The sequence below is a fragment of the Podarcis raffonei genome, chromosome 14 (genome assembly GCF_027172205.1).
Source record: "Podarcis raffonei isolate rPodRaf1 chromosome 14, rPodRaf1.pri, whole genome shotgun sequence".
NCBI lineage: Eukaryota > Metazoa > Chordata > Lepidosauria > Squamata > Lacertidae > Podarcis > Podarcis raffonei.
In genome coordinates, this window is record NC_070615.1 from 8356238 (window position 1) to 8378068 (window position 21831).

The window sequence follows — 21831 nt, forward strand, 5'->3', positions numbered from 1 at the left end:
CTCTCGCTTGCCTGGATGGAGGATAGAGGTAGGTAGGTTTGTGCAGGTAGAAACAAAGGTAAAATGTACATTTATTGCTCCACCCACTTTTTGCTTCTGGCCCTGCACACCCCAGCTTCAGCCTTCAGGTTGCCATGGGTGTGCAGCTCCCAGGCTGTAGAAGCCTCCCTGACTCCTGACTTACACCACATATCTTATTTCTTGCACTTGAGTTGCAATATTGTTGAGTGTGAGTGGTTTATTTACACTTGCTTCCTGGTTTTAATGCTTGAGGCAGCGAATGGTTGTAGTGGTTGTGTGAAATGGATGGTTAGTGTGGCTGGATGCACGGTTGGTTGGTTGGTTGGTTGGTTGGTTGGTTGGTTGGTTGGTTGGTTGTGTTGTTTGGAATCTTAGCAGTGCTCTCCAATTTTATATTATGTTTAGGAATACGGATATTTTTATGTATTTTGTTATGTGAACCATTTGATGTGGTTTTATTGCACTTAAACCACTTTGAGGATTTTTTTTGGATAGCAAAAAAATGGAAACAATAACAGCAATAATACCAAAGGAACAAATGTTTGCGCAGATTTCAGGCGTTATCACAAAGAAGAAGAAAACATTTAAAATATCAGCTCATGGTGCCATAAGAGAAGGCCAGGATCTCTCTTGCCATCCGTATAATTTTCATTAATGATAGTATGCATGAGAAGTGCCCAAATGAGAAACTCTGCTATCCTACGAATCTTTTGCTGCTTTTTAAAAGGCTTGCATACTACATGCCTGTGCGCGAGCCCAGGAGTACAGAAAGAGGCACACTCAGCCACACTTATTCGTAAAGCTGAATTATATAAAAGGGAAGCACAGGGATCACAGCACCTGTGGCTGTTGCTTCATTTAGCTGCTTGTTCTAAATCATGGGTAGGCAAACTAAGGCCCGGGGGCCGAATCCAGCCCAATCGCCTTCTCAATCCGGCCCGTGGACAGTCTGGGAATCAGCGTGTTTTTACATGAGTAGAATGTGTCTTTTTATTTAAAATGCATTTCTGGGTTATTTGTGGGGCATAGGAATTCGTTCATATTTTTTTTTCAAAATATAGTCCGGCCCCCCACAAGGTCTGAGGGACAGTGGACCGGCCCCCTGCTGAAAAAGTTTGCTGATCCCTGTTCTAAATGGTCACTGTCCTTATAACAGGCTCCTCCGGACAGACCTATTCACTGGGCATTCATCCTGATCTGCTTGCACAAAGCTTATGCAGAGGTTAGGCTCAGTCTGGTCTTTACTGAGCTTTCGTTCTGATTGGTTTGTGGGGAGGTTCTATCACAATGACTCATCCTGATTTGCTCGCTGCAGTGAATGAATGATGTACGCAGTGAATGGGAAGAAACGGGTGGGGGGTGGGAAGTGATACAATACATACATTGTCATACAAACAAACCAGCATGAACATGCAATAAGGAGCAGATACAATCTATGTGCCAGATATGCTTTGTGCAAGCAAAGCAGGATGAATTCTCAATAAACAGGTTGTATGGAGGAGCCTGAGACACTGTGATGTTTAACATGTTGCAACAACACCATGTTGCAATGTGTAAAGGGCACTTAGGAAAGTAAGGAAGGTGGGATTATATCAAGAGTGTTGGTGAGGGCAGAAATGGGCCTCTCCCTCTCTCCTGTGAGAGTGCTAGTGAAAAACGAGGATGGCGAATGGAAAAAATTGCGCCCCATTTTCCCTAATGGCCTGGCCTCCACCGTATCTTGATACTGTCCTTCAAAGTCTGGAAACTTGGCCAAGAAAGCAGATACAGATACAGAAATAGACATATTTTACTAAGATTTTGTTTTATTATGTCTGTTTTTATATTTCAAACCCCAACCCTACAGCACTTCCCCACCCCCACCCCAAAAAACACAACCCCCCGAACTTTTTAGCTACTGGGTCAAACCTAATGGGGGTCTTCAGCTGTGGTTAGTGATTTGGTACCTGCTGCAGCAGAATTCAGAAACCTGAACATCGTTTATCGTCAAACCAAGCCAAAGCACCTGTGTACAATGGGTGACTTTTTCTCAATTCCAAGAGAGGCAGTTGGGAAAGCAGGTGCCTGGGGAAAGGAGGAACAGGGGCAGGGGGGGGTGTACTCTGAATGCAGATGTGACCATCCCAGTTTCCAGGATGTGCTCAAAGATGTAGTATTGCGCAGCACATAATTCCTCACTGTACTGGCCACCTGCAAACTATTCACCTTCATCCCTTGGGAGAGAAGCTGTTGAGTTCTATCAAAATATCTTGATTACCCGTGGGGGCCAGGGGAGAGAGAAAAATCTTCAAAGCTGATCTCTCCATTTTGGTTGCAGGTGCCTTCGTTTTTTCCTTTGGGGGCATGAGATGGGGCACAATACTCCTCTACACCGTGTAGGCAACACAGTGGTCTGCGGATGTTGCTGGTCTGTGGCTCCATTGGCCAGGCTAGCTGGGGTTGAGGAGACTTGGCGTGCAACAACATCTGCAGGGCACCACATGGGCTACTCCTGCTTAAGCATTTTGAAAAGGAAGGTGTGTCCAATGGAAGCAATGGGGCCAATTGTATTGTTGCCTTTTTACACGCACCTCGCTTAGCTCCAGATGTCTCGGGGAAGCAGGCATGCCTCCCTCCTACCCTGTGAGGTAGGTTAGACGGAAACAGATTGGCCGGCCTAGAGTTAGCCAGCGAGCTTTGATGCTAAGGGGGGGATTGGAACCCAGGTCTCCCTGGTCTGACTCCTGACGCTCCAACCTGCTACACTCCACAGGCCTAAGTTTAGACATGTTGAATTTGCTGCATTGCTTTCAACCTGCACTTAATCGCAACAACTAACTTTAGCTGCCTATGGCCCCTTCAAGGAAGGTCAGTATTGGCATATAGTTTAAAACTAGAATATATATATATATATATGTATGTGCAGGTTTGTATGCATATAGATGCATATGTGTTTGCAGCATACACACATCTGTACACACACACATCTATATAGCTGTATTATCTGTTTTAGTAGAAAATATCCCCCTCCCCTCCCCCCCCACCGAGTTCCCTTGAATCTGTAAGGAAGACCGAAGCTTGAATTACACCTTAGTTCCAACCCAGCAAAGCGCTTAAAAGCAGGAGCAGCTGGCTATATTTGGGGGGCAAACATTCGGAGATAACAGGCACATATCAAGAGGTTTTTTTGTGGTTTTCTTTTTTTGCAAAAACAAAATTTTGGTATAAAATCAAGCGAACTGGGGAAAGCCCAGGGGAGCAGGAAGATTCCACAATACTATTGTTCTGGTGAGTTTTGGCACCGCTACCGATAGCCTGGCTGTCTCCTAACTCTTTGCTCTGGATCTGTGGAACAGCAGAAAGAATCTTGGAAAACCTGGGTAACAAAGAGGAGCAGGACGACTTGGTGGAAAACAAGGTGCAAGAGATGGAGAGGCCATTTCCCCCTCCAGGTACGCACAGACACATGTTGAAAGGAAGGTAGGGAAGATGGGAAGATGAAATGGATTGGTACAGGAGTGATGAGGTTGCAGCATGGGGTATCTGCCCACCAGCTTGGTTTATCCATTAAGGACTTATCTTGGGCCATGGAGACCTCTGTTGATCAGGGATGCTCAAAAATCTACCTAAAGGAGCACACAGGATCCTCCCAGCCTTGCGGGAGTTTTATTGCTCATTATCATTGTACACAGTAAAGTTTGGTTTCTGCAGCCCTTTCAAAACAGGGGCAGAAACACATATATGGCAGGGCTGGTGCAATTACTGAGAGTGTCGTCATAAAAATAGGTATTGATGGGAGGACACCCTCAAACTGTGTGTGTGTGTGTGTGTGTGTGTGTGTGTGACGCTAGCTGTGATTCCTTGGTGGTGTGATGGACCGAGTGTGATGGGACTGTCAAATACATTTTCTTACTGAATGCTCCCCCCCCGCCCCCGCAAGCCCTTGGCCTCCACACAACAGCAGGCAGCTCATCACAGCCCTGTTGCCATGCTAAGAGCACTGCAATGCCCATGGATGTGCCAGCCAGTCTGATGCAAGAGGGTTGGGCACACCTCTGTAGTTGGCGCATCACATACGAAATGAACGGTAAAATGGGAGGTCCCTTGTTCAGTGGGCAGGCAAACACTCTCATCATTTTGCACTCTTTGCCGAGGTTGTCTGTTGCTGCTAAAATTTCAGCAGGGCATAACAGGCCCAAAGAGCCCCACTGGCCAACCATGCAATCATGGATACAACGGAAGAACATTGAAAGTATCATGTTTGGCCTAGAAGGAGCTTAGAAAAAAACCCCAGAGCTTCTGAAAGCAACAAATGCATTAGGAACAAAGTCTTGCTAATGCCCTTCCACAAAACGCAGCAGAAACTGAGTACTGACATCAAATGTTTTGCAGACCTCTGAATCCCAAGTTTTGCCATGTCCCAGTGTTGATTTCTGAATTTGCTTGCTCCTCCCCTCCCCTTCAAAGTCTTAGTGGCGAGTTGACCACTAGGTGGAACTATTTGAAGTTTGCTTGCTGTTTTCTGGGGTCAGTTTTTAAAACCCAAACACAATATCGTGGTCCTGAGGCTGGAATCCGAAGTGAAGGATGAGCACAGGTTAGGTAGGACAAGGGAGACCTGTGACCCTTCCAGATACTGTTGGACTCCAATTCCCATCATCCTCCAGCAGCACAGACAAAGGCCAGGGATGCTGTGAGCTGTAGTTCAATAGCATCTGGAGGGTGAGGGGTTATTCCCTTTCACAGCCCCTTCTCTACGTGCCATTCACTATTCCATTGAAAGCTGTGCAAGGGAAAGAATACAAGCACTTGTAGTTTCCCCCCAGTAGGGTTCAGTGCAGAGGGCGAGGTGTTGTAGGGATGGAAGGGAATCTGTCAATTTCGGTTCTGTCACCTTCTCTTCTTTTCCCCAAGCTTAAGTTCAGTTCTCCATTTTGCAGCAATGTGTGATTTGTTTTTAAGTCCTCATGAAAATTCATCAGCATTTCCCCCAATAGATGCATTTTTGCCTGCTGTTTTGACTAATGCACATTTCTGCAAGCAATCTTCCCTAACATAATGCCTTTTTTATGCCATTTTCACAAAAATATTCATTTTAATGCACGATTTTGACTAATATACAATTACAATTGTTATTCAGTTAAGTTAGAGAACTGCATTGCAAAATTCAGGTAAATGTGAATTTTGAATAATAGCTGTTTTGGTTAGCATACTATTTCAGAAAATGTGAATTTGATAGCTTTGCCTTTAAATGCAAACTGAATCAAATTTCCCCTCCATCCCTAGAGAGGTGTGTGTGTGTGTGTGTGTGTGTGTGAGAGAGAGAGAGAGAGAGAGAGAGAGAGAGAGAGACTGAGTGAGTGTGTTTTCAGCAGAAAAACAACAGGGGACGGGGTGGAATAGGTTTAAGAAACCCCTCCACAAATTTAGTGGAAAGAGGGTCTAGAGGTATGAACCATTTCGATTCTGGCAATTTGTGAAAGTTTGGTTCGACGTATTTCATTCCCCCTCAAGGGGAGTGAATTCTCTTTTCTTCTTACTTGTATATCTTTCTGAGATCCCACGTGTAACCTCTTCAGATGTAATTGGAAATTTGGCAGGTGGACACGGGATTCCTGGCACTGATTTACATCAATGAGAGATCTGTTTCTCCAAAGGGAGCCAATTTTCTTATCTTTATCCTTTACATCAGCTGCACATCTACTCTCTGAGTTGTTCTTATTATTATCACATATTGATTACATTCCTTCCCCCACCCCCCAATCTTTTGCTCCGTGTAGTAAAATACTCTATAAAAGAAAGTGACTCAAAATCTATAGCTCTAAGAATACCTGGTTATCTTTTTTGCTGCTGTTGTTCTCCCTTTTTTTTTTTTAAACCTCTAATCATAGTTAGCTTGAAGAAAACAAATGAAGAAAATGGGAGTCATGTAAAAGTCTATTGGGATCTAAAAAGCACAAATGAAATAAAACCGGCTCCTCCAAACTGTGGCCAAGAGGGATGGCGGCCAGAAAATGTAGTTGAGGGGGAGAGGAGGAGAGCATCTCACAAATTGGAGGGCAGTTTCGATCGGATGGGCTCTCGTTCCCCAGTGAGCCCTATAGACCCTTTCCTCCCTTCGACAGCAGTCACGACAGCAGTCAGAGGTGGGGGGATGGCGCAACTGGCCTCAAATGCAGGTGGTGGAGGCAGTGAACCTGAGGACATCTGGCGTGGTAGAGTCACTCGCCCTGGTACAGAGCTGTATGGCTTCCCTAGAGGCCTGGTCCCTCCTCCTCCTCCTGCTCCCCCTCCTCCAGAGAAAGATGAGAAACTAGAAACAGATTCCCTAGAGGAGTGGGGAGAAGAGCCTCGGCTTAAAGTCTGAGCCGTTTCGTGGGGCAGAGATGGATGGGAAGCAGAGATGAACTTGAGGTCCTGGCTTAACCGTCCCGGTGGAAGCGGCGGCGGCGGCGTACTCCTGGGCTGAAGGACCTGTAGAGGTGGACTGGAGGTCTGAGGCATCAGCAGAGATCCGTGGGAGCCCCTTGCCCCAGAAGGTGCACACTGCAAAGTCCTGGCTGCAGCACATTGACTAGGAGGGCTAAGGCCTGAGGGTGGGAACAGCGGAGGAGGGGCACCGGTGGGCTGTTTCAAAGGAGACATAGAGGCAAAGGGTGACCTTTCGTGGTGCAACTGAGCTACGGTCGCAGCAGGAGAAGCGGAAGGTCCTAATGCACTTGGCTGGGTTTGGCACGAGGCCGACGGGGAGCCTCCGGAGGCCTGTGCCAGCTGGCTTAAGCTGGAGGGTGGTGAGCTTGAGGAGGGAGGCAACGGAAAGTGGTTCGTCCCTCCCAGGGCTCCAGTCCCTGAGAGCTGCTGGGCCTGGCCTGGCTGGGCGGGCTTGTTGCTGCAAGCGGCTTGCGTGTGGCCAAGGGGGCTGCTGGGGGAATTGGAGGATAGCTGGGGGAAGGCGGTGGATGGCGAACTAGCAGGGGCCTTCTGGAAGGGGCCAAAGCCGCTCAGGAGATTGCTGTCGGGAGCCTGCTGCTGAGCCACCCCTTCTGGGGAATCCGAAGGCCCCTGGTGCAACAGGCCCAGGCCTGCCGAGGACGGGCTCCCCAAGGGCTGCTGCTGAGTCAAGGCAGCCGACGGAGAGCCGGCCGAAGCCCGGTGGAACTGGCCCAAGCCAGCCGAGGCCGTGAAGCCAGCCAGCTGCTGGATCTGGAAGGAGGACGATGAGAGGGTGTCTGCCCCCGGGGTGTGCTGCTGGGATTGCGTGCTTGAAGGGGAGCCCACGATGGAAGGCCCGGCCGAAGACACCAAGGAGTGAAGTCTCCTCAGCTGCCTCGGAGTCTGGTTCGGGGCCTGCCCCAGAGAACCCAGAACAGAGACGGGCGGGCGGAAAATGGCCGTTGGGAGGCGAGGGTGGTGGGTGAGAGCTATTGCTACGGATGTGGTGGCCGCTGCGGCTTGCAAAGGGGCCTGGATCAGTGGCGTCCAGATAACCGGCGTGGGTGTTGATGCGGCGGCAGCGGCAGCCTGGACGTTATGCGCACAGTGGGCCATCTCTCGGTCGTGCTGCACAATTTGCTGGATGATCTCGTTCTCCTGGTAGTTGAAGACGCCCGAGTTGAGATCGTGCTGGACTTTGTGGAGCAGGATGGAGTTCTTCTTCCCTGTGAAGGAAGCAGAAAAAAATTAAGAACTGCAATGAGGGGCCTCCTAGAGGCCCAAACTGGAGATCGCCAACCTTTTAGGGGGTGGGGGTGGGTTGGGACCATACCCACATTGTAACCATGAGCACATCCCACCCTATTCTTCTTTCAAGATCAGTTTCAGGGAGGGGAGCAGTGGAAGAAGAGGTCATTGAGTCAAGATCTGAACCCCATTCTCCCAGATCCTAGTTTAAGATTCTCACCAATATACCACATTGGCATAAAGGTAAAGGTAAAGGGACCCCTGACCATTAGGTCCAGTCGCGGACGACTCTGGGGTTGCAGCGCTCATCTCGCTCTATAGGCTGAGGGAGCCAGCATACAGCTTCTGGGTGATGTGGCCAGCATGACTAAGCCACTTCTGGCGAACCAGAGCAGCGCACGGAAACGCCATTTACCTTCCCGCCAGAGCGGTACCTATTTATCTACTTGCACTTTGACCTGCGTTTGAACTGCTAGTTTGGCAGGAGCTGGGACCAAGCAACGGGAGCTCACCCCGTCGCGGGGATTCGAACCGCCGACCTTCTGATCGGCAAGTCCTAGGCTCTGTGGTTTAACCCACAGCGCCACCTCCGTCCCACACTGGCATACTTGACTACAACTCCCTTCATCCCTGATCGCTGGCCATGCTGACTGGGGGCAGCAGGCTGGGGAAGGCTGGTGGCCTTTCTGCCCAGGGTTTCTTTTCAGCAGGAACTCACTGGGACTCAGTTCTGGCACCTCTTAGGTGGGCTCCATTGCCATGGTAAGAGAACAAGAAAGGTGTTCACGGTGAGTTCCTGGCACCTCTTTTTCTAGAAAAATAGCACCGCTTAGGTCTGATCCTTAAGTTCTTTTGTTATGTTCTTCTCCCTCCATTACATTAAGGACAAACTCGGGGGAGCATTTTCTTGTTTCTTATCTGCTGCAAAACAAATGCAGGAGAAAGAAAGCGTTTTCATTTTCTTCCTGAGCAATGTTCCCGAAAAAGTGTGCGCTTTGTTTTAGAAAGCTGTTCGAAGTTGCACAAAGAATTTGGGCACATTGAAAAGGGAGAGGGCGAGATTTATGAGGAATAGCCAAGTCAGGTGCAACCAGCCTCAAGATCTCTCTCTCTCTCTCTCTCTCTTCCCCCCACCCCCAACAGGGCTCCAGCACATCACACAAAGTGTGTGTGCCATTTGGGGTGGGGAATGAAGTTATCCACAACTGTATCACTTAATCGCATTTTAAGCTTGCAATTATTAGCATTTTCCAGTGATTAACAGCAGCCTTTGTGTGTCCCTCTGATTCTGTCCTGGTCATGTGCTTTTGGGCTGTGCTTTAGAAATCCAGGCAGCTACAGGCCTCCCCCCCACACACCTCAAGTCCTTTTGTATTCTTGCATTGTTCTTGGATGCCCACATCATGGCACAGCAGCAGCCCTGTGGTTCTCAAGTGGCATCGCTGGAGAGATTTGTGGAAGCTGAATTTAAAACACACACAACTCCCCTCCCCCACTTTGGATACAGTGTTGGGTTGGACTAGAGCTGCCTGCACAATTTCTATTGTGCTCTTCTGAACTCACCTGTGTTGCTTCAGCTAATAATAATACCTCCCCAGCCAAGACCGGGCTAACAACCCATAAAGAAAACAAGTTGGTTAAAATACAACTTAAAAAACAAGATTAAAATAAAACATTAAGATGCAGCCTCTTCACAGGAGGAGAAAGGAAAAAAGAAAGAGGGGGAGGGAATCAAATTGATTCCAAGCCAATGGCCAGGCGGAACAACTCTGTCTTACAGGCCCTGCGGAAAGAAATCAGATCCCTCAGGGCCCTGGTCTCATGAGGCAGAGCGTTCCACCAGGCCGGGGCCAGTGTTGAAAAGGCCCTGGCTCTGGTTGAGGCTAATCTGACTTCCTTAGGGCCCGGGACCACTAGGGTGTTGCTATTTATGGACCTTAAGGCACTTCTACCTATGCAGAACATACTCAAAGCTCACCTGCTCCTGTGAAAGTGTGCAGCCCACACATCCATGCGCCTTGTCCCCAATGCCACACACAAATGTTCCACAGAGGCAGTATGAGACATACCTAAGCCAAATCTATCTAGCACTTCCTCTGGAACTTCTAACCATGCAGAGAATGCGTAGGAAGGGCTGTTGCTCAGTGGCAGCTACCACTGCCTCTTGCGCTGCATGAAGAAGTACTAGGTAAAATAGTGTGCTGTTGTTGCACACACATTAAGAACACAGGGAGCTGCCTTATATGGAGTTGGAGCATTGACCCATCTCATTCAGTATTGCCTACACTGACTGGCAGCAGCTCCTCAGGGTTTCAAATGGAGGCTCTTTCGTCTGCAGCAGCACAACCAGACACCTTCATCTGCCCCAGCTGCAGCAAAACATGGCTCTCCCATATCAGTCTCTACAGCCACAGCAGGTGCTGTGAGCTTCCAACAGTTCGACATCAGTCCCAAAGGCACACTCCTCCATCACCTCCTGAGACAGACGGATGCAAAGTCAACCTGAAGATGCCAGGGACTGAACCTGGGACCTTCTGCCATGCAAAAAGGATGCTCTACCACTAAGCTGTGGCCCACCCCCAAGAAAGCAGCGCTGAATGTAACGTATGAGTTAGGACATAGATGGATGGGTGAGAAAATGAAGGACAGCACACCCACATCTGCCATATGTAGAACCAGGAGCCAAGTAACCTGCATTCAAAAATAATCAAAATTCTGCGCCAAGGTAAACCAAATCCTGCTTTTCAAGAAAAACTGCAACCTGCAAATGTGGTTGATTTGTATAGTTTTTGTCTCTTTCTATTAAAGTCACTGGGAAGAATAAAAAGCAACCCAAGGCACTGGAGTTCTACTTCCTGCCATTCCATTTGACACTAAGAAATGTTAGGCTTTGAAGATTTCACCAGACAACAGCTACATGTTTAACGGTTTTGTCTCTGCAGTCAGGAGGGCTGAAAGCTTAAGTCTTTTGTTTATCTCTCTTGCATGGTTGAGGGGGAAATGAGTTTGGCTTTGTTTTGTGTATTCAAATTATCTTCTCTCCTGGATTTGTTGGTGGAAGAAAGTTGAAGAACGACAAGGACTAGAAACTTGCTTTTTAAAACATAGAAGCTGAGAACCTCTGGGTGCTGAATTTTGCTTCCAGTGCTTCCTTCTACCTATGAGTTTGCATAGTATGACTTTGCAGGTAACTCAATAACCATGTGAGCCACTTACCAATTCTGTCCAGTCTGTCCAGGGCCACCGTTTCAAAAGCCCTCCTCATCATGGGATACTCCTCAAGCACCTCATTAAAGTTGTCCACCGAGAGGGAGTAGAGGCGGCAGTAAGTGTCGGCTCTCACACTCGCCGTCCGCCGGCCACGAGTCAGCAGGCAAATTTCTAGAATGACATAATAAACACCATGGCATTTATTGCTTTGCAAGTGCATTTACGTCAGGGTGCCAGCCAGCAATAAATCACAAGAAGGAAATGAAGTTAACGCTTTATTAGAAGAAGCAAGCAAGACCTGCTCAGGGGTGCCAGACCTAATGAGTATGGCAACTCTTCTTGGTAGGTCTTGGCCCTGGGAGACAGTTGTGGAGACTGAAGATCCCCACCTTCCCACAGCTGACTAAATCTCCTCCTCACCAGGTCCTTCTCAAACAATCCAAGACTCCACTGACACACCCGTCTATGCTCCTCACTCTTCATACCTCTTCTGGTTCTGGGAGAAAAGGGAGGAGGGGAGATTGTTGCAGCAGGAGCGGGAGACTCCGATGACTCTTCACCAGCCTGACTCATCTCTGCCTCTTGGTCTGCCTACTCTCCTGCTTCAGCTTCTGCCTCTGATTCTGAACTTCCCTCTGCCACAGACTCTCCCTGCTCACTAAGGCCTGTTAGCCCTTCAGCTTCCGACACCACCTCTTCCCAGTCTTCTGCCTCTGACCACTCATCGTCATTCCACCACCAATCCCCTGGCTCTGAGCCTTCTTCCCTTGGGGGTTTCCCAAATGGCACCTCCCACCATTCTTCTGTGTCCAGTAATTCAGAATTGTAGCCAGAGGGTCCCTATTCTCCAAAACCCACGGAGTGGGTGGTCTTTCTCAGACCCAGAGCCGTATTCCCTTCTGGACAATATTCTGGAGGGTGTATATCACTGATAAGCAGGGCAAGAAACAAAAAAGGGGGGCAGTAGGATAGATTCCACACATACTCATGCACCCCTCCACCTAGGCAAGCAAGCAAGAGGTGTCATCAAAGTTCAAAGACACATTCCTGCTAGGCAAAGGAAGGGTGCAAATCAGTACAGTGGTACCTCTGGTTATGTACTTAATTCGTTCCAGAGGTCCATTCTTAACCTGAAACTGTTCCTAACCTGAAGCACCACTTTAGCTAATGGAGCCTCCCGCTGGCGCCGCTACACGATTTCTGTTCTCATCCTGAAGCAAAGTTCTTGACCCGAGGTACTATTTCTGGGTTAGCAGAGTCTGTAACCTGAAGCGTATGTAACCTGAAGCGCATGTAACCTGAGGTACCACTGTAGAATGTGTGCTTTTATTTAAAATGCATCTGTGGGTTATTTGTGGGGCATAGGGATTCATTCGTATTTTTTTTCAAAATATAGTCTGGCCCATTTTCATTCCCCCCCCCCAAAAAAAATATAGCCTGCCCCACCACATGGTCTGAGGGATGGTGGACCGGCCCATGGCTGAAAAAGGCTGCTGACCCCTGCCCTAGAGGGTTGCAGCTTGCCCCTGGAACCTTGATCAGAGAGGGTTACTGTGAGTTTATGTCATGGTGCTGTTAGGCCAGGAATGTCCTGGGCAAAGAATTAACTCTTTATCGTCAAAAGTACACATACAAGTTAGGGAAAGGCATGTCCACCAGTCCTATGTCTCTCATTACTCCTAGGTGTGCACCTGATGAGACAGGAACTCAAACGGAGAGACCCGCCCCCGGCTTATGTATCTCCCCCCACCCAAGCTGTGAGCAAGTGGGCAGAGACGGTGCCTGCGTGTAACTGCCTCTGCTTCTCCCTCTTCAATCCTCTCCTGGTCCTGGGAGACAGTGGAGCAGGAGGGGGGGCAGGAGAAGGGGGTGTAGAAGCCCTTGACTCTGCACAACTTCTCCTGCCCCTGACTCTAGTCTCCCGACTGCTACAGGCTCCTCTGGATCAGGGATAATTTAATTATTATTATTATTATTATTATTATTATTATTATTATTATTTCATTATTTATACCCTGCCCATCTGAACAGGCCTCCCCAGCCACTCTGGGTGGCCCCCAACAGAATATTAAAATAGGATCAAAATCAAACATTAAAAACTTCCTTAAACAGGGTTGCCTTCAGATGTCTTCTAAAAGTCAGTTGTCTATTTCCTTGACATCTGATGGGAGGGGATTCCACAGGGCAGGCGCCACCACCAAGAAGGCCCTCTGCCTGGTTCCCTGTAACCTCACTTCTCGCAGTGAGGGAACCACCAGAAGGCCCTCAGCGCTGGGCCTCAGTGTCCGGGCAGAACGATGGGGGTGGAGACTCTCCTTCAGGTACACTGGGCTCCTTCAGGTATACTTTAGGGTTTTAAAGGTCAGCACCAACACTTTGAATTGTGCTCAGAAATGTACTGAGATCCCTTCTTCAAAGTCAGTCTCCAACCCAGCTTCTCCCGGTGCCCCCTCCCCAGTAACCAGCCACCACTCCTCAGTGTGCAGCCAGTCCCTGACATCTCATCACACCTGGTTGAGCTGCATATTCATATACATGGTGATGATAGATACAGGATTTTTATACTTGTTCTAAATGTCTGGCTAGAACATTCACTAGTGCATTTAGGGCTGCCTTCTCTGTATTTTCCTATATGCACTGTACTGTATAATCTCTCCCCCACCCCCTCGATCCAGTGAAGTATATAATCACACTTCTTTCTTTGGTTCTTTCGCTTATAGGGTGAACTCTCTATCTGGTAATTTCCTGACTGTTCTCACCTTTCTCCTACATAGTAATTCATTCATCTAATTAGCCACTTGGGTTCTGCTATCAAGCATCGTTCCAGGCATGGCTAGTTCATTCAGCGCATGCTAATCACCTCTGCTAGACAAGTGGGAACAGAAGGTCATGACACATCTTGCCAAAGCCAAGTCCCTCTGGGGCCGAGGGCTGACGGTGTTTGATCTGACTTACGACCTCATGATCAGAGTGGGTTACGATTGCCTGTCCTGATGGCATTTGAGCCAAAGGCACTTGTGACTCCCCCTCCAAAGCTGACGCCAGGTAGGGATGGAGGAGGAATTCAAGCTTGTCCTGCATTTTAATGAGGAAGAACCTAATTTGCATTTTGCGAAGCAACACGTAAAATAAATTATCCTTCGAAGTTCACCAAATTTCTCCATTTTTCGCAATGGAGATCTCCAACCTAGCAACGTCTGCAAAAATTCATATATTGGAGGAATGTGTGCGTAGAAATGGATGCCTATAAAATTTGGCAACTCTTGGCTTACTCAAACCGGCAGGGTCTTGGGCAAATGGTTCTTCCCATCCCCTGCTCCCTGATCCTTTTCAACTGCAGATGGACAAGACTGAACTCAAGACTTTCTATATACCAAGTGTGTGCTCAACTAAAACTAGCTTTTATGGCTTGGGTTTTGGCCAAAAAGAATTCCGCAAAAGCTCATCTACTCCTCCCTTTTGACCCACGAATTCTTCCTTTCTTCTCTACGCAATTTCAATATGACACATGGCCTGTTCAAACAGGTCACAGTGAAATGGGCTTCACAATTAAACTCATCTTCAGAATTGGATTTACCAATATGGTATACCAAGCTCAGTCCAGGATGCTGATGGCCATACGCAACAGCAAGTGAGACAGAGAGAGGTCTGTATATGTGAGTTTGTGTGTCCATCGGTGTGAAGGAGGGAGAGGAATTTGTGCCTGATACGGAAGGGTGAGCAAAATCCCATAGCCCAATCTTCCTTAACCTGATGTCCTTCAGGTGATGTTCACCTACCATCATGCCTGACCATTGGCCAGGCTTAGTGGAGCTGGTGGGAGTATCTCTATTGATCAAGAACACCTGGAGGGCAGTCAGCTGGAGAATGCTGCTTTCGATCTCTTCCCATCTTTCCAGATAAGGAATTTGATTTCACTTGCAGTGTAACAATTACCATGGACAATATGGACTGATATGAGTTTGGAAGAAGATGCAGTTTTAAATATTTAAATTAGGACTCCAGGGAAGGGGGGCGGAGTCCTGAGATTCAGAGAAATCTCTGTATATGGATATGTATTTGGATTTTTATAACTTTTTATTGGAAAAATCAAATAAAAAGGATTTTTTTAAGAGAGAGAGAGAGAGAAAGCTGCTTTCGCCTGGTCCAATTCCTAGTTCCAGTGTTACACCCAGGAAGTTGGGTGGAGAGCCCTCCAAATGTTACTGGTCTACAAGTTCCATTAGCTCCAGCCAGCATAAGCAGTGGTGAAGGATGATGGGAAATGGGGTCCAGCAATATTTTGAAGACTACAGGTTTCCCATCGCTGCCTTAACCAGGAAATTTAGGAAAATCAGCCTAAGGCTTATGCCAGTTAAGAATCTGACCTTTCTAGCATCAAGACTGAGCTGCACAGAAATAAAATCTGTACCGTGTTGGGTCACAACCAGCACTGAGTTTCCAAGGCTACCTTTCTAGAGATCTCTAAATATGAGAAGTTCTTTGAGCCACAGCTACTTTTATAGGCTGATGGTTTTCACTGGATTAACTGCCACAGTTTCCTGTCAAGGAATAGCAGGAATGGTACTTTTAGGAAGCTGCATGAAATTATGCGATGCAGTTCCTGGGGAGCCTAGGGAAGAAATCATGACAGCCCACCACAGACAGGATGAATTGCTTGTGACACCTCCTGTTATGTTTATCGGTTTGGGCTCTTAATGTAATCCCTGCTAACACCACTAGGGGGTGCTATGTGTCCCACACAGATGCTTCTCCCGCAAAAGCAGTGTGTATATGTACAAAGTTAAAGATAAACCCACTGGCTTGGCTGTTATATTGTAATGTTATTTGCCTTTTGATTCTGGGTGTTTTTGGTATGGAGATAATAATTCAAATCTAGTGAAACAAATGATTAGGAAAAAAATGGGATTTATGGATAAGCTCACAGCATTATGCAGTACATTTTAAAAAATGCATTGGTATTATAAAGGTGAGGGCCTGTTGTTCAATATATTCAAAATGAATTTGGGTATAAATGACTTGGGAGTTTTTATCCAACATTCTCTGTTCACTAATGCAAGAATTCTTGTGCTGGAAGACTGGTGGGTTTTAATGCAACAGAGGACACCAATGCAACAGTTGTGCTAGTGAAAATTTGTTGTGCAACAGATTCTGCAATCTGTTGGGCGACAAAGTAACCTGCTTGTGCATTCTTTTTGCACAACAGTGTTCTGCTGGTGCAAAACGTTTCTGCTAAGCGACTTTAACTTAGGGCTCCATTGGCCACAACCCTGTGAGACTACATTTATGAAGTTGTAAAATCCATAAAGTCTAGGCCTTGCTTACCTCCAAAGTAGGAACCATCAGCCAGCTTGGTCTCCTTGTTGCCTTTGGTGAGCACACTCACCACTCCGTGCTGGATAAAATACATCTTCTTTCCGATCGTCCCCTCCCGGATGATGTAGTCGCCCGGCTGGAACACCTCAAAACGTAGCTTGGTCAGCATGGATGTTACAAAATTGGGGTCTGCGTTGGCAAACAGAGGCATGGAGGCCACAAGTTTCCGGCAGTTGAAGTTGATGATCTCCTGGTCGTGAGAGAGGGGGAGGGAATTCAGTAAGCGGTTGTGGTTTTATTTGCTTGTTTAAACCAGGGGTGGGGAATCTCAGGCCTGGGAGCCTAATGTGGCCCTCCAGACCTCTCAGCCAGGCCCATAACACTCTTCCCAGGCTGCACCCACTCTCCCCATCCAGAAACAAAGGAGATACAGTGGTACCTCAGTTTTTGAGCATCTCAGAAGCTGAACGTGTTGGTGTTCGAACGCCGAAAACCCGGAAGTAAATGCTTCCATTTTCAAACGTGCCTCAGAAGTCGAACGGCTTCCACTGTGTGTTTTTCAGTTTTCTCAATTGAAATCGAAATTCTCCCTTTGTGCCTCGGTTTCTGAACATTTTGGAAGCCGAACGGTCTTCTGGGAAGGATTATGTTCAAAAACCGAGGTACCACTGTACGCTTCTTATTTGAAAGCTGTTGGGGTTTTTCCTTCCCCCTATGTGGACATTCACAGATTTAACCAATCAGCAGGTTAATCAACTTAACACAAAGCTGCGAGTTGATTAATCTGTTGACCTCTTGCTACGTTTTCTTTAATAGAGTGACACAGGCCTAACTCTTTAGTGTGCTGGACACACTCTTCATTCTCCAATGGGGTCCCCCCCCCTGTTGCGTAACCCCTCAGTCAGATGCTGGCTGCCTCTCTCCTACACAACTCACCTCCCTCAATGGCTCACTCAGCTCTCCCAAGATGCTCTCTTCGTCAAACATTTTGCCCTGGTAGCGGTGTTCGTAGTAGTCATGGATCCTCTGGCGCATCTCAGCTGGGAGCTTGTGGAAGGACATGTACTGCTCCACTTGCTTGTACTGGGTGGGAGGAAAGCAGGAAAGGAAGAGGCTTTTAACTGGAGTGTCGAAATGGACCAGGGCATACTAGACACCCCCCTCTCCTGGGACTGCAGGAAGCCAACACATAGAGTGTCAGAAGCTGTTTCAGAAAGAGTTGGGTCAAATTGGTCCAGCGTCCCAGAAACCTAGTGCCAGCCTTGCCTACGCATATTCAGATGTAAGTCCCACTGTGTCCAGTGAAGCTCCGGATTGCAGTCTTGACTGACTTTTATAGGCTTGGCTTAAAGAGGCTGAAACCCAGAGCAACCAATCTAATGATGCACACTCACATATTTTTTTACAAAAACCACATCCCTAAAAACAAAGAGAGGGAAATGGGGACAGTGAGTAATTTAAGAAGACCACCCAGGACCAGATCATTAGTGACGATTCCTGGTAAAACCAACAAAGAGGCAAGTTGAAGACTATCAGATGCATAGAATAATTCATAAAGAGTGGTGGTGGTGGACTTGTAAGCAGCGACTTCAGAAAGGAACTGGGGGTCGAGGGAGATAAGGGAAATGCAATCAGAGCCAGAATGTATGCAAGACAAAGGCCAATGATAAGCCCAGAGGCTCCACTGTTGGACTGCAACTCATCAAGAAGTTCAACTCCACGCATCTGGGCCTGAATACAGAAAATGGTTTCCTTTCCCACCAAACATGTTAATTTACTCAGTGCTGCCAAGCTGATCGTTTTAGTAACTACCATTGCTGTGGTAAAGGATCAATTATAGCTCATTAACAAAACAGATAATTTTTTATGTCACAAAACATTTCGGCTTCCAATTGCTTTGAAATCTGAGGGTTATACTTCATGCGTTTGTAAAGTGGACTCAAGGTGATGCATAAAAATTGTTAGCCTTTAGGCTCCTTGCTGCCTGTCCGGAAATTCTTCCTGATAAATATTTATGGGCAGTTGGTTGTTTTAGTACCCAATGAATTGTTGCTATGGTTGCCATTATTATTATTATTATTACTATTACTATTAACATATATCATAGAAGAGCATAAGGAGAGTCTGATGGATCAAGCCAATAGCTCCTCTAGTCCAACTAGATCTGCAAGCAGGATCTGAGAGCAACAGTACTCTCCCCACTTGCTGTTTTCAGCAACTGGTATTCAAGAGGAGCAATGCCAACCACTGATGAAGCTGGAACATAGTCATCATAGCTACTAGCCATGGATAGCTTTATCCTTCAAAAATTTGCCTAATCCTCTTTTGATACCATCCGAGTTGGTGGCCACCATTGCCTCTTGAAGAAGCAAATTCCATAGTCCAACTATGGGCTGCATTTATCTGCCCCGAGTCTTCCAACATTCAGCTTTGTTCAGTGTCCACGAGTTCTTCTGAAAGAGGAAGGATAAAAAACATTTATCTTTCCACTTTCTCCATGCCAGGCATAGTTTTCAGCTTTTCTCTGAACTAAGAAGTCCCCAAAGGGAGCGGGGGGATGAGACACCTCTTCTTTACGGACAAGAAGAGAACCCCTAAGGTTGGACATCATCTTGAATTTTCTTCCCTTCATTGAGCTAAAACTAAAACCCATTTTGGGGACAAATCTGCCCACAGCCCTTCTCTTGACTTTCTAGAATATGTTCGCTTAGTTGGGAAGGACACATGTCGAATGCATTCTTTCTGATCTGTTAACGGTGGAGATGTTGGGGAATGCCGGTGGGAAGCCACGCAGAGTTTTGAGCTTGTTAATAAAATAAGTATTTATTAGACCCATGGAACAATGCACAATTATTAAATTGCATACTTGAAAATGTAGCACATGAGAAGACATGCACCCCGTGGACCTGTTTCGTGTCCCCCCGTGCCATCATTTCCTGCCCTGGAATGAGGCCTCTGTGCAGCGCAGGATATCTAAAAAGCCAAGGCAAATCACAAATCTGCCTGGAAGTCATGACCTCAGAACACCTCTTCTCAGCTATGTGGAGGCTAGTTATAATTGCACAGTGGTGCGGGAGAGGCACTTTGCACATGCCCAAGGGCACACTTGCAGAACAGATCTCCGTATGACTAATTAAGAGCATTTCCCCCCAAATGACTCATTAGAATGGATGTAGCTTATTACCACATCCCATGGCCCAGGGTTGAACCCTAGCTTGAAAAAGAAGAATTCTAATGCATGACACATCCTGGCTTGGATTAAACTCTACCAGTGTTTTCAGTGTTGCATTTTCATGCATTTTAAAGACCCATCTGTCTTTCATATGAACATAGGAAGCTGACTTATAATGAGTCATACCGTTGGTACATCTACTGCAGATCTGTCTACACTGGCTGGCAGTAGCTCTCCAGGGTTTCAAACCAGGCATCTGTGACGTTAACATATGAGAGTGCTGGAGGGGAAATAGTTAATCAGGTTACCCAATCAGAACCCAGGGGGGTGGAGTCAGAGAGACTATAAAACCAGCTCTGGGAGGGGCAAAGGGAGGAGTTCGTTGGGAGTTGGGTGGTTGGTTGGAGTGGGAGTGAATTGGGATAGAGTCTGGGGGTAGGTTGAGTTAGTGTAGCGAAATAAGTTGAGTCAGGAACAGTTAGGAGCTAGGAAAACAAGTAAATATCTGAGAGGTGGTTTAGTGAGTGAGAGCAGGTAGCGGAAATTATAGGTCTGGATAGGCACCCCATGATTGTAATTGACCAATACCGTTTATGAAACCACACGCTTGTTAAACTGCAATAAATAAACAGAAGTTTATGTTCCAATTTAAACCTGACTGGACTCAGTATTGTACCAGGTAGGGCCTGGGTGGTGGCAGCGAGAAATCAAGTGGTGGCACAGGGATCAATAGACGGTGAAACATCCGGGGACCCTGTGTGATCGCCACAGCATCTCCTCCAGCCCTACCTGGGGATTCAACCTGAGGCTGTTTGCATGCAGAACAGATGCTCTAACCCAGCCCTTCTCAACCTGTGGGTCCCCAGATGTTGTTGAACTACAACTCCCATCACCCCTAGCTAGCAAGGCCAGAGCTCAGGGATGATGGGAGTTGTAGTCCAACAACATCTGGGGACCCACAGGTTGAGAACCACTGCTCTAACCCAAGCTAACAACCTGTCTCCTTTCAAACATAGCCCTTCAGTTACAGCAATGAAGGGTCAAACATAACTTTCCCTACTCCAGAAGCAGCCACAGACACTAAGTTCTTGAATAGGGCATTGCAAGTGAAAGGAGAAGAAGGAGCAGCTTAATCTTTTCCAGGAGGTGGGCTTCTCCCCCCCCCAACCTCTGGGGAAAAGATACAGGACCCTGTGACTTCGCACATGCCCCCCCATTGGAGAAAAGCAGTTGGGGGTTCAGAAAGGAAAATGACTGGCAGCAAAAGTGTTAAATCAAAGTGCTCCTTAGCCAAACTTCTATCATGAATGAAACCAAAAATAAAGGTCAAGGGATATATCTGCATGGAATTCTATATAGTGCACAGTGCCAGATTTATGTATAAGCTAAACAAGCTATAGCTTAGGACCCCACTCTCTTGGGGGCTCCCAAAAATATTAAAGGGGAAAAAACTGGATGTACTTTGATAAAATACATATTTTGCTGTCTACAAATGGCTTTAGATACCTATTAGGTCCATAATTTACCATATAGCATGTATTCAACACAAAAACAGCGACAATTTGTTGTTGACAAAGGACAGCTGGACATATAAAGGGCCCCCATTACCTTCAGTAGCTTAGGGCCTCATCAAACCTAAATCCAGCACTTGTGCGAATTTTGCAATGCAGTTCTGCAGCCAAGTCGTGTGTAAAAAAATGCGTACACCAGGGTAAAGTGAGAAGAAACATGCATGTAATGTAAATGACAGTCAAACATTAACTTGCTTCCAAATGCACTGGGCAACTTAATTTTAAAAGGCTTGCTCTTGGCACCTGCTTTACGATCACCTCCTTTGAGGTTAGTTAATTGGTTACGTCATAGATTGTTAGTGAAGAAGACTGTGGCATTGGGAGTGTGAGGACCTGCAGGTGGAAATTGTGCATTTGTGTATGCTCTTACCCTACACCTGGCACCCTCCAGAGGTTGCTGAACTACTTCTCCCATCATCTGTGACACCGGCGGTGCTGGCTGGGATTGATAGGCGATGGAGTCCAACAACACGTGGAAGGTCACAGGTTCCCCTCCCTGTTCTACCTAGCAACGCCCTGTCTCTTTCCGCTGCCCAACCAGGACCAGAACTAGTGATGGGCAAGTGGCCTGGCAGTTGCCATTGCTGCCGTCAGCTGGATGTTTCAAGAGTTCCTTGCAAATTCTCAGAATCCCTCAAAGGCTGCTCCATTCTCTCCTCTGACTGCTATCCCAGAAAAAAAACAAAAACAAAAGGAAAACCTCACTAAATGGAATGGGGCTAAGGTAGGAGAATGCCGGAGTTGCAGGCCAGGAGATGTGGAGGGTACCAAGTTGATGAACTTTGCTGTGATTTAGCAATGGGGGATCTGTGGCCTCCCAGGTGCAAAATTCCTCGTGAAAATTCACCAGCAATTTTGTGTGAATTTATCCTAATTGACCCC

The 21831-nt window shown here is 47.1% G+C and overlaps 1 protein-coding gene across 2 annotated transcripts in view; it reads right to left on the minus strand.

Moving 5' to 3' along the window:
- Positions 1–5604: 5604 nt before the first annotated feature.
- The window catches only part of HCN4 (hyperpolarization activated cyclic nucleotide gated potassium channel 4), a 127080-nt gene continuing 110853 nt past the window's right edge, over positions 5605–21831 (minus strand). For both annotated transcript variants that reach the window (XM_053365408.1, XM_053365407.1), the window contains 4 exons: positions 17143–17289; positions 16216–16456; positions 10897–11061; positions 5605–7658 (listed from right to left, as the gene is read on the minus strand). In XM_053365408.1, coding sequence (XP_053221383.1) covers positions 6046–7658; positions 10897–11061; positions 16216–16456; positions 17143–17289 — 2166 coding nt within the window. In that variant the 3' untranslated portion in view covers positions 5605–6045. The remainder of the gene's footprint in view (positions 7659–10896; positions 11062–16215; positions 16457–17142; positions 17290–21831) is intronic.